The 13,804-nt window shown below is 35.7% G+C and overlaps 1 protein-coding gene across 3 annotated transcripts in view; it reads left to right on the top strand.

The window, feature by feature from the left end:
• The window catches only part of NADK2 (NAD kinase 2, mitochondrial), a 40,752-nt gene that overhangs the window by 771 nt on the left and 26,177 nt on the right, over positions 1-13,804 (top strand). For all 3 annotated transcript variants that reach the window (XM_027605448.2, XM_027605446.2, XM_027605447.2), the window contains exons 2-3: positions 12,086-12,174; positions 13,072-13,160. In XM_027605448.2, the coding sequence (XP_027461249.2) occupies positions 12,086-12,174; positions 13,072-13,160 (178 nt within the window). The remainder of the gene's footprint in view (positions 1-12,085; positions 12,175-13,071; positions 13,161-13,804) is intronic.

The raw sequence follows: 13,804 nt of genomic DNA on the forward strand, positions 1-13,804 counted from the left end.
CCCTCTGGCTTCGCGCGTAGACCCCCCCCCCCCCGCCCTCTGTGTGTGTCGAGAGAGAGAGGGAGAGGGTCACTGTTATTGCAGAGACCCCCCCCAAGACGGGGGAGGAAGACTTGGATGGGGGTACAGGAGCTCCCAGTGGGAAGGGTTTAGGGATTCATTTGTGCCCTCGCCAGCACCACCCCCTATTCTCCCATTTGGGAATAGCAACAGCCCCGAGAAAGGTGGGCGGGTGGCTGAGGTCTGGACGCTCTGGAAAGAGCTCCCCAAGCCTTCCCCAAGATGGGGCCCCGGGGCGTCGCTGCGGGGAGGTGGAAGAGAGGGCTAAGGTACCGCGGACACACCCCCTTTTACTCTGCAGGACTGTCAGGCCTGGGATACTCCGGAAAGCCGGTCTGGGTGAACCTTTTCCGTGATGGAACGTGGTCGTCAGACAAGGTTCTAGCAGTTTTGTTTTAAAAGCACACGTGTTTTGAGTTCAGGGGATAGCGAGGGAGAAAATCTGAATTTGAGTATATGTTATTAAGTAGAAAGGGCAAGATAGAGGGCAGGTAAACTTGGTAATTATGAAATAAAAAGCCTACGTCCATAACATATTATTTCCACAATAGACTCTATTTAGTACAGATATTAATATCTTTCCATAAGTATATAAATCCATCTGAGAAAAAAACCCGAATATCTCTCTTCCCTCTCCTTTTGAGACTTCTGATCCCATGCTCCCTGCCCACCAACTTTAGGAAGAGGAGAGTGAAGATGCTACCATGAACAATACGGAACTCTCTCATTGTTGATACTGTGCACCAAAAAGCTTTGGAATTACATGCCTGTAACCAAATCTTGTAGGATTCTGTACAGGAGTAGACAGCCTGTTTTAAACTTCTGGTATGGTTTGTATTATTCAGATTTGTTTGTAATGTTTTGTACAGGTATCAAAATCAAGTTGTAAATCATGTCCGCATAAGTACTGAATCTGTTATTAGCATTAAACTCTTTTTTTTTTTTTTTTTTTTAATTTATTTGACAGAGAGGTACAGCCAGAGAGCACAAGCAGAGGGAATGGCAGAGGGAGAGGGAGAAGCAGGCTCTGCACTGAGCAGGGAGCCTGATGCGGGGGCTCCATCCCAGGCCCCTGGGATCATGACCTGAGCCGAAGGGAGTTGAGCCTTTAACCATCTGAGCCACCCCAGAGCCCCAGCATTAAACTTCTTGATTCTTTAACGAGTTAATTGAGGGCCCCTGCTTTCGTTAGATGGAAGTGCTAGGTACGGGTTTGTTTCCTCTCCTTTCCTTTAGTGTTTGAAGACGTAGCAATTTATAGAAAACAGTTGTGTCATTTAATAAGAGTAAATCAATCAGTTTGAGTAGGAAATTGGAGTAGTTTTGTCAGTCGTTTTGTCAGTGTCAGTGAATTTGGGGGTGAGGCAGGGAATAATAATGTCAGAAGCAAGCACATTGTTTCTGTGTTGGGAAAGAGGTGTGTTCCTTGGAGTGTACTCAATTTTGCAAGATCTTTTTAGAAATTGTCAAATATATGTATAAATATGTTCTTTATACAGTTTTATGAAAACCCTCTCACAACAGTTTAAAGTAGTACACTCTGTTGGCCTATTTGGAGTGTGGGATTGGGGGTTAGGGTCTTGGGGTCCTAGGCCCAATTCTGTGTGGTTAACTTCCTAGGGGTCTTTTTAACATCTGTGGACCTCATGTGTGACAATGATACCTTTTTGTTGTACTGTCAGGTTTTCAAACTTTTGCCTAGTTTAGTATGTGAAATAGTGTTGGACTAGATAGCCTCCAAGGCCTTTTTTAGTGCCGGCGTTTTGAAACCTTGGATAACTTTTCCAAGGCCTCAAGAAAATGTGTGCGCTGTGCATTAGATTAACTCTGGGACCTCTGAACTAGGTTGCCACTAACCAAAATTTTTAAAATGTAGGCAAATCAGTAAGTCTTTAGAAATTGAACTACCTAGTGTACCCGCTCTGAGTATCTAAAAAGAATCTCTAATAGGTAAATATTTGTCTTTGGCTAGGTAATGCTGTTTGGGATAAGAAAACTTTGAGTTAAAACTTCTGTACTATAGAACACATGGTTTTGTAATTGCAAGGCAGTGAAACAGTTGTCATTTCAATTACATTTTATTGCATTAGCTCCTTACTGATTTTTGTTTTACCATTTATATTAAAGCCAGTATTCAGAATGGAATAGCATTAGGTAGAGTCCAAGCCAAAGAATACTGAGCTGTGTAAAGTTGTTTTAAAATGGGATTCTGTGGTAGGACTGATAAGCTGGTTAATATTGTTTGCTCTATTGCTGGGGTAAAAGATTCTAAGATATATGAATCATGTGAACTGGGAATAAAAGAAAGTGGCCATGTGCTTACTTTGTGTCTTTGGCACCGTACCTCTTGTGTCTATAGTGTCATGGTAACCTGAAGTTTTAGATCAGAGGCTTCTTTTTTGTTGTGGAGGTGGTGGTTTTCTTTCAGAATAGATCTCTGTTAGGTTATTTGTTAAAATGCAAATAGAAGATGAAGGATGGAGTGTCAGTGTAATTTATACCCTCAACCCTCATGGTTTTCTCACTTTGTAGAAACTTAAACAAATGGAAGAAATATTTCTTAGTTGTTAAAGCATGTACAGAGTAGGTTTCTATCTTTCAAAGTCAGTCAAAGTCTGACTTCCAATGACTCTTTCATATTGGTTGCATTGCTTTATTTTTAAATCTTGCAGTGATGTTTCCTGTGAATTTCTAGGAAGGTACCTTCGTAGGTACCTTACCTCTACTGGCTCATTACCTTGCAAGGGCTAATTAAACTGTTATTACGATTTACCTACATCATAAGAGATGCAGCTGTTGGCAGATGTGGGATTTTTATTAATAGGGCCCATGGCACTCAACAAATCAGATCTTTAGGTGAATCAAAGCTGATTGGAAGTGGTTTTGACATTGTAAACATGCCTTATTGGACAAAGAGTAGGTTTTATTTAAAAATAGTATATACCAAATAAGACATGAACTGTTTCCATTCTTCTCTCCCTCCACCCCAACCCCAGAAGCAACCTTCTTTAGTGGTTGCCATTTTTAGTTTTTTTTATTATCTTTATAATGGGATAGAATAATTTCATTTAGCAGTCCCTCTATTACTGGATTAAATTATTCCTAGTTATTGCCTTCTTAGCATATTTTGGAGATGTAGCACCTTGAATTTTGTTTCCCTTACGTTGTATCCTGAAAATGATGGTGTAGCTTAGGTTATAGTTCTTGGACAGATACTTTTGCCACTGGTGGGCAGTGAGTGTAGTGTTTATGAGTATTTATCAAATTAATATCGGGAGTACTTCCAGCGCCTTCTAACAGAATCTCACTCCTTTCAAATCTTTCAGATACAGGCACCAGAGTGGTCTATCTAAAGTGAACATCTGGCCATTTTATTCCTCCGCTTAGAACTTCTCAAAAGCGCCCTCCCCATAACCTGTAGAATCACCTAGAAAATTTTTTAAAATGAGGATGCCTAAACCTTAGCACCCCAAGATTCTGATTCAGTTTGGAGACTCCAGGTTCTGCCTTTCTGAACCACACCCTTAAGTTTGCTAGCTCTGTCCAGAGATCTGCATTTTTAACAAGCTCTCTAGGTTTACAAGTGGTCCCCAGATCACACTTTGAGAAACACTGCTGTATGGGAACCTTTATGATCCTTACTTAGTATGCCAAACAAGGCCCTTCGTGAACTGGCTCCTGTCTACCTCTTGAGCTTCATTTCTGATCAATTTTTGTCTTGAGCTTCATTTTCCATTAATTCCAGACTGCTTTTATTTTCGTTAAGTGGTGTGCTGATTTACTTTTATTTATTTACTTTTAGTAAATAGTAGTGCATTTAAAATGGTTCAAAATGTAAAAGATACAGAAGGGTGTGCAATGAAAAGTCTTTCTCTTAATCTTGTCACTGGGCACACAGTTTTTGTCCCTGGAAGTAGCCAGTGTTAGCAGTTTCTTGTTTTTCCTTCCAGAAATAATCTATACATACAAATCAGCCCAGTGAAATATTTTTCTTTGTTCCATCCCTTTTTACTTAGTGATAACATACTGTTTAAGCTATTCTGCACCTTGTTCTTTCTTTAAAATAGTATGTATAGTATTCCATTGTGTGCGTGTCTTAATTTATTAAAAGTCTATAATGAATAACAGTTGTGTTAATTTATTTGTGTATGAATCAAGCTTGAAGATAAATACCTAAAGGTAGAATTGCTGAGTCAAAAGGCATGTGCATTTGAATTGCTTCCCTTAGAGGCTGTACCAATGTATATCTTCACCAGCAGTGGATGACAGGTGCTCCCCGCCCCCATAAGCAATTTATCACATTTTGCGGTCTTACCAAGCTGGTAGGTGAAAAATGGTATTTAAGGATGGTTTGATTTGCGTCTGCGGCCCCTCCTTCCTCTAGCCAATTCCTAGCCTGCCTTTGAGGTCAAGCTCCAAACCTTACTTCCACAGGGAGCCTTCCTTGGTAACCTTGCTGTGCCCCTCTCTGGCTATCAGGGTTGTGTGAGGTGTTCTACATTGTATCTTCCTAATAATTAACATATTTGAGCTTTCCACCTTGGAGTATAATCTGATTATTTTCTTCTCTAGACTTGAGGGCAAGGACCTCATCTTATTCATCATCCTCTCTACCTTCCCATCGCTGCCGAAAAGATTTCTGACTTTTAAAAATCAGTTTTAGTTCTTTAATCCTGGAGGCTTCCAGTCCAGAGCCTTATTTCCAGCTATCATTCTTCCAAAAGATTTTAGCCGTTGAAAGCTTAAGGTTGAGGTTACCAACATGAGTTCCCCAAGAGTTTCATGGTTAAATATGTTTGAGAAACATAAACCTAAACAAAACAGGATTTTTATTTGACCGTGGGATTTGTTGGGGGGGAAGCAGAAAAACATGTTAAATTTTGTGGAATACAACTTGGAAAATAGAGGCTTATGGTATACTCCCTTCCATAAATATTTGCAGTTAAATAGACTCCTGAAGATGTAAAAGGGTTGAATATTACAGTAGCTGAAATTCTACCATTAACATAATCATTGACCAATGTGCTTTAGAGCCCTGATTTTCGCCCTTCAGGATTACCTGGGGGAGTTTTAGAAATTATAATATATGTGGCCCACCATGAGATTGTAAATAACATAATTTCTTACTGTGATCACTTTTGCTATATTTTTAATTACATGAATTATGTTTTGAGTAAAGTATTGGTGCACATTAATATCTTCTCAGCTGGTAAAGTGTAAGTTAACTTTATTTTTCACTGTCAGTAATCTTTGTTAATATGTAACAGAAATGTGTATTTCAGAATATCAGCAAGTGTGTGGGTTATTTGTTGCCTTAGCAAAGTTCATTGTATACGATGTGGATTGTGCAGGAAATGTGATCAACCTCTCTGTAAGACGTTTGCATTCAAGGAGAGGTTAGCTGATTGGCTCTCCTTCCTAACTGAAAGTTGGTAGAATTAGGGCATAGGAACAGAATAGTTCTTGGCCTGTGTAACTTAATAATTAAAATTGAGCCTTAGTGCCCTAATGAGTATTTACAGTTCTCAAGCAGGAGTGAAAGATATAGCTAATGTAGGAATGTTAGGAGTCTGTGGTGGGCAAGTCCTGGATTAAGAGCAGGAGATAGGAGTTTTGATCCTGGCACCAGTCTATTAGCTTTATAAACTTGAGCAAGTAACCTAACCTCTATTTATCAGCCTGTGACTTTGAAATAGATATAATAATGTCTGCTTTTCCTTGCTTACATGATTTTTAGCTTTACATAATTTTTAATCTATAATTTACATGATTTAAAGCAGCAAATTCTAATTTTTCAGCTACAGTAATGATCATTATGTAAATGACACTATTATTTATTAAATTATGTACCTAAAATGGTACTGCTTTGGTTACTTCAAAATAGGTTCCTTTATAAAATAGATCGCTAAAGGAACTGAAGATTTGTTGAATTTAAGTCTTGCTTATGTAGTTTTTATTGTTGTTTTTAAGCCAATCTCTTGGAGGAAAGTGACAGTTCTGAATTTTTTTTTTTTTTTACTTTCTTTTAAGAAGTATTTTTGTAGTGGAGAAAATAATAACTCTGATCTTTAAAAATACAAGCATACAGTGTCACTGTTGCCAACATTCGTGAACTTTGTTGGTTAACTTAATTTGTTTAAAGTGTCACTTTTGAATATTTATTCGTCAACCTATTCTTTGAGCTCTTGCTAAGTGGGCATCCTGCTAGGTTCTGGGGAACCACAAGTGAATAAAAAGTTCCCAAATGTTTGGGGGAAAATATATTAAGTTGTGTTACGACTGTTTATAAGTGGTCCATGGGAATACAGAGAAGGGAGAGAATAATTTGGGGAAGGGCAAGAAGGAAGGGGGAAAAGAAGACCTTTGAATTTTTTCAACTTTTAATTAGACTTTCTAGTGATCTTTTTAAAGTTTAGATTTTCAGTTATGAAATATTTTTACCACATAGAAAACTTTCAGAATAGACATCTATATCTCCCAACTGCTGAGCCTTAACAGATATTAATATTTTGCCACATTTGCTTGACATATTTTTAAAGGAATTGTTATAACTAAAGCCCTATCCTTCCACCTTTTCTCCCTCCCTGTGTCCCTAGAGGTAACCACTAGCCTGCAGCTATTATAGACTGTGTGTGTGTATATATTTATATATATATATATATATATATATACTCTTTTTCATGCTTATGTTTTACATTAATATGACCATGTCCATAAAAAGTATACTGTCGTTTTGTGTGTCTTAAAAAAGTTACATCAGTTATATATTCATTAGATTGTGCTCCTGTTCTTTAGAAACTTGCTTTCCTTACTGTTGGTTTTGAAACTTATTTGATATGTGTTAATTCACTAAGTGCTGTCTAGTATTACACTGTTTGGATAATTAGGTTGTTTCCAGTTTTTTTATTAAAAAATGCAATTAGAAGTACAAATAATATTTCCATAAGCATTGAACAGCTCCCTGATTCCCCATGTTCTCATTGGCACTTGGTGTAGACACTTATATTTTTGCCATTGTAATGAGCGTGAAATCATATCTTTTAAGTTCAGGATATTTTAATTAAATATTAAAGAATAAGGAAGAATTTATATGTGAATGGGAGAGAATAGTACTCGCAAGACGGGGAAGTTAATCTTTTTGCCAACAAAAAGAACTTAAATGTTTTTGACTGTAATCCACAGAAAAATTTTACATCATGACTAAGTACATATACTCATTTGAAATAAAAGATAACATGAAACAGTTGAGCCAGTTAACATGTAGTAGAGTTTCTTTTTTTCTTTAAGATTTTATTTATTTATTTGACAGAGAGATCACAAGTAGGCAGGCAAAGGGAGGGAGAAGCACGCCCCCTTGCTGAACCAGGAGCCTGATGCGGGACTCGATCCCACGATGCTGGGATCATGACCTGAGCCAAAGGCAGACGCTTAACCGACTGAGCCACCCAAGTGCCCTGAGTTTATTTTTTTCTTAATAATAATGTGGGTTGTGATCAATAAATTGATGTGACAACCATTTTAAGGGCAGTTTGGCAATCATTGCTTCAAGAATAGGTAGGTAGAAGCTAAATGGGGTAAGGCTGTACCTTATAAAGGTATTAAATGTCATGTGCAGGAGTTGGCTTTATGTCCTAGTAATTTTCAGTCTTTTTTTAGCAGGAGATTACAACTGTCAGTCCTACTGTCTTTCCCCATAAGAGTGGAGTGGAGGAGGGTCAATTTTTCTGAGACTTTAGCATTCTGGGACTAGTATGAAAGCAGGCTTCTGGTGGTGGTGGTTAGGTTGGCAAAATGGGAAATAAATACTGAATGGAGTAGTTAGCAGTCCTGGAAGCAGGCTATTGCATGAGACCAGATAAGAGTTGATGTTGTCCAGAAGTCAAGCGGTGGCAGCATGAATGTGGAGGACAGATTGGAGAAGCAGTTTACAGGTATATTTATTGTACTTTGCCACTGACTGGCAATGGAGATTGAGTGTGAGGGAAGAATTAAAGGAGACATCTGGGTTTATTTTGTTGATTATATAAGTATTGTTAACTGATATATGGGACTGAGATGAGAAGAGCAAATTTGAAGGAGGAATATGTCATCGGATTTGGATGGTTTTGGGGAGAGGTACTTGATCTACCAGTGGGGGGATTTAATGTAGGCCTTTGAAAATTTGAGCTTATAGCTCAAGAGAATGGCATGAGCTGACAGTATATATTTCATAGTTACTGGGGCGTACTTGGGAGATCAAGTCCCTAGAGTGGGGAGGTAACTCAAGGAAAATGAAGTGGGAACAGATAATAAAGTTAAAGATGGAACCTTGAGCTACCCCAACATATGAAGGAGTAGGTAAAAAGAATAAAAAGAGGAATGCAAGAAATAGAAAGAGAATGATGGAGAAAGTAGAGGTAAGCACCTGGGATAAGGGAGAGTGAAACTGAAATGATCCAGGATAAATGCCAAATATAGCTAAAGGAATACTTAGGCTTCAGTGTACCAGGCCTAATCATGCTAGGTGGAATAGTTTACTTTCTAGCTGTTGACGAGGTGTTACTAATCATTTTAAGGCAATTCTGAATTAACACTCGTACCATTTAGATAAGCGGGTATGCTTTTAAGAGTGCTTAAATTATGCCTCGTGAGTTTATGTACCAAATTGTCATTGTCTCAGAAAGTTTGTGCATTTGTTATGTGTTAAATTTAAAAAGACCTATTTCCTTCCTTTATTGAGCTTTCATGTGAATTAGTACATAGAATGCAAAGTAGTAACATTCAACTGACTAGTAAAACAAGTCTTAAAAATTTGTATTTCTAATAAACTCAGTTTTGGTCAAGTAAAAATATCTATGATATTTTAATAAAAGTGGTTGGATCATATAGGAAATAGCCTAACTATCACATCTAACCTTAAGGTAGGCAAATTTTTGTTGGTTCAGAATCCTCCCTTATTCCTTTCATGCTTTGTTGTATCTTAACTTTGAAGCTACCTGGGGAGAAGTGATGTTGGCTTTTGTAAATTTTGTAGGAGAAACTCTTGTTGTTTGAATGAAACTCTTTTTTGCTCTTTCACTGAAATGTGTCAGACTATAGATTCACATTGCTTTTTCCAAGTATTCTGGTGAATAATCTTTCTTTCTGTATAATATATATATTCTGTAATATATATATATATATAATTTTCCAGGTATTCTGGTGAATAATCATTTTTTTTAATGAACATCAACGGTATTTTTTTGGGGAAAAATGTTAAAACTTTGTTGCTAATACTGGTGGTGTAGCATTGCAGAATTGAGAATGTGTTTTAAATTTCAGGAATTTCTCTAACCTCTTCATTGTAAGACATAACGAATGTGTTTGTGTTTTTGATTAAAGTATGGTTTTAAAGTTTTGAGGTCTTGTTATTTTCAGAGGGATAGCTAGAAATTCTTACGTCTTTGAATATAAAAGAAAATTTTAAAAACTGTACAGCCAGTTGAATAGTGATTTAAGACTTTCTAATTGATGCTTTTACTAAGTGATTTTATAAAATGCCTTATCTTGTATTTGCCTAGTTTAGCCAGTCCATGTTAATGAAGCTTATTAGCCCAGCCATCTAGGTCTTTAAAGAAAGTAATTAATATAAGAACTTGTATTCTCTAAATAAATGTATTGAACATGAGTTATAAGAGAATTAGTTCACAAGAAGCAATTTAAGTGGGAATAGAATTTATGAAATGACATTTCTGCCCCAATATATTAAGTATTCTGATGCTAAGTGAATTTTGTATTTAGGTTTGGAAATTTAGGAATTTTAGTGTTGCTAGCAAAACTTATTAAAATCATGGAAAACTTGGAAGTTTTTTGTTAGTGCTCCAAAATTATTTTCTCCACAAATTCAAACCCCCTTCACCATCTCAAAGCAGTTTCCTAACCCTCAACTGCTGAGTAATCTTAATTTTCTGCAGTTTGCTGAGAGCCAGGAAGTGAGCACAAAAGCTTCTGAACCACTAGACTAGAATTTACAGTTATCATACATAAAGATTTATGTCGTGTATTCCTGGGTACATGTTCTATATTGTCCAAACCAAAAATTAGAACATAAGATAAAAATCTGGGCAGGAAATTGAGGACCAGCTACCCTTAAGTTTTATTTATAGCCGGTTAGAAGCAGTACATTTGATGAAACTATTCTAATAGACTTCTTATACATTTGAGTTGGTTCTCATTGTCCTTGGCAGTTTTCAGTGCCCCATTAAATACATTTGATTGAGCTCAACTAATGTTTAAACTAATACAGTAGTAGGCACTCAAATATTTGAATGAATGAATTTAATTTTTTAGAGCTCAATTTCTAGCTACATATTCACTCTGGAAATGGGCTTATGAGAGGTAATTACTGTAACAGAATAATATACCACAGTAACTAATCTGTTAGAAAAGTCAGGAGTTTGATACTGAGTATTTTAGTTTGAGATTCCTGTTAGATATCCAGAGAAAGATGTCAGATACACTGGTGGATACATTTTATTTGGAGCCCTGAAGAGAGGCTAGGGTCAGCAGTTGGGAGTCCTCTGCATACAGCTCTCGCACGGAAAGCCTTGAAGCTAGAGATCCCCAGGGAGAGAGTAGAGATGAAGAGCATTGTGATCCATATTTACTGAGAGATGGTTAGTAAGGTTTTAGTTAATTTGTAATTGGCTAATGCTAGTATAATAATCTGAATGTAAATGCTATGTTCATTTATATTCAGAAATTCTAGTCTTAAAATAGTTTTTCAAACCTGTTGTATGTTGACTTTTTTAAATTAAATGAAGGATTATCTAATTATGACTTTGGTCACTGCTTTCCTTTAAAAAATATTTTTGATGTTGGTATGATCTGTCTAAATATGAAGCTTATGTCTAGATGTCAAAGTGTTGTACAGATTATCTGATCTAGTGTATCTTTGTGAGTTAACATCTATGTATTATCAAATAGCCAAATGTGTCTTCACCTCCCCTTTTGAGGAACACACATTTCCCTTTAGATTATAGAGTGAGGACAAAACTATTTTAAAACTCTTAACCCTATATTCATAAACAAAAGACTAGAAAGGTAGATATCAAAATATTAACATAAACTGTCCTGGGACAATAATATTATATATATTTTAAATTTTCTTTATATATGTATCTTCCATGTTTTGTTATTTTTATAAATTTTTTAATATGTAAAATACATATTAAGGATGGTATCTAAAACTTGGTTTTACTTTATAATTCAGTAATAATCTAAAACAAAAGAATATGTTTAAGATTGTATTTTGGACAGGTACTTGAAAAACTGATACGTGTCAACAAGAGGCAGGGTATAAGGGAAGTTGGAGAAGGAAAGAAATAACATGCTTTTTAATTCTCACATTCACTCTACTGGCAAATTTCCTAGTTGATTAAACGGATATGCATTGAGGATATGTCTGAACTTCTCTCTCAGCATTTTACTTTATGGATTATTTCGAAGACATATACTTTAAAAGGAGAATTATTAATGGTAAAGTAGTGGCATTATAGAAATGTCACTCCAGTGGACCAGGAAAGATAATTCTTGAAGGTTATATGTCTTTATATCTAAAAGTTATCCAATTTCAGGGAGCTAACCCAGCCTTTGTTTGGATTGCGTGGGGTAAATTCCAAATAGAGTTCATAAATCTGAACAGAAGAGAGCTGCAAATCCAAGTGGAACAAAGGTCATCTAACTGCTTTCTAAAATACTAGTTTGTCTTTGGTCTTCAAGTAGCCCCATGCGATGTGTTAAAAATCCATTAAAAAAACCCTCAAGCTGAAAAATAAGCAAACTTTGAGATCATGTTAATTACATGATTCAGGAAACTTCATGCTGTATTTGGTATTGAAACCAAATTATGATTTTCTGAAATCAGTCTTTCTAGTTCAGTTTAAACTTGTAGTCATAAAAATGTGCCTTAACCCATTATATTTTTATAGGGTTTTTTTAAAGAGACATGTTATAATGTGTAATATATGTCATGTAATGAGACAGAATTTGTTTTATCTTGATACAGCTTGCATTGAAAGGCTCTAGCTACAGTGGACTACTTGAACGACATCATATTCACACCAAAAATGTAGAGCATATTCTAGATAGTTTACGGTAAGTTAATGGGATTGGGTCTTTGATGGGCTTTTGTATTCAGGACTTCCAGTTTTTATTTTTACTAGCAGGTGATCCTGAGATTTTTAGTAAAGTTTGCCATTATAAAATCATTTTCAGAAAATTCTATCTTGGTTAATGGAGTTGATATTACAGTGTTTCTAAGGAAATTTTTATTGTACTCTGAAAATTTCACAGATTTTCAGTTAATATTTGGTTTGAGAAGTGCCTTTTCTACAGAGATAATTCTGTATACATTAGGCTTCAACTGTATGTGTAATATTTAATTAAACTGAATACTGGATTTTATGGGTGTTCATTAAAATATTCTTTGAATGTCTAAAAATTATCATAGGAACTTCAGTTAATTCTATTAATGCAGTCAGTGAATAAGTTTATATGTATATAAGAGAATCAGTGTGAGAACATGCAAAGTAGAAAGTATTTTAGTCACTGTTTCAGTGGCTGACACTGAATGAGTATTTGTTGGATTTAAAATAATGACTGTTTGCTTTTATAATGAAAAAGTCTCCTGAGATGTTACACTTCTTGACCATTTTTGTATTAGTGAATTTTAGCATCAGAGGAATAGAGAAAATGAAATGAAATTCTAATCTATTGATACTGTTATTTGTCAGGGGCAAAAACAAGATGTTTTTGAAGCACGTAGAGATTTTGGATAGTCATTAACTTTCAGTTTATTCATATACTTCCTGACCATAGTAAATTGGCTATTGTAATTAAATAAATGAAAATGAAGTTAACCTTGCAAAACTAAACATAAATTTGTTTATAAAACATGTTTGGTTATTTTACATCATTGGAGTAACCTGCCTCTCAAAACATCCTTCATGTTACTAGTGGACATTTTATATAACTTTTACTTTTTTATCTTAGGAATGAGGGAATTGAGGTTCGTCTAGTAAAGAGGAGAGAATATGATGAAGAGATTGTTCGATGGGCAGACGCTGTCATAGCTGCAGGAGGTAATAGTTTTACAGAGGTAAAGATGTTGGAATATGGAAATGCTCTTTACTCTCATTTCCAGATACCCTGTGGTCTAGCTGTAATGAAGACTTCGGAATCCTACCACAAGATGCATTTTGGGATTTTTAGGATAAGATTTAAAATATCTGCTATATATAATATTTCACTTTTTTAGTGAAGGATGTTATTGTGAGGTTCTGTGTCTATTTCTGTTTGTATATTTAAGGTGTGCATTTGGCTTCAAATATGATTCAAAGGATGAGTTGTAACTGTATTTTGGTTTAGTTATGCCAGTCTTAAAAAAAAAATTGAAATTGTTTAAGAGTTCAGTGAGATTAGATAAATTCCATCCCACTCTGGCTCCAATATACTTACAGCTATCTTTCCTGAGCTTTATTATTAAGTAAGTGGACATTGTTGTCAAAGCTTTAAATTGATAGCATTTGTTAGAAAAATCTGCACTGGACACTTTTTTGGATGTATTCTCATTAAAATGTATGAATTTGGACTGATGTTATGACAGAAGGAAAGAGATTTGGTTAGTAGAATGATAGGATTAGAACAGTGGTTCCCAACTGGGGGGCTACTATGGGCATCTAGCAGGTAGAGGTCATGGATACTGCTAAACATCCTGTAATGCATG

Source organism: Zalophus californianus, chromosome 5, assembly GCF_009762305.2.
Source record: "Zalophus californianus isolate mZalCal1 chromosome 5, mZalCal1.pri.v2, whole genome shotgun sequence".
Lineage (NCBI taxonomy): Eukaryota > Metazoa > Chordata > Mammalia > Carnivora > Otariidae > Zalophus > Zalophus californianus.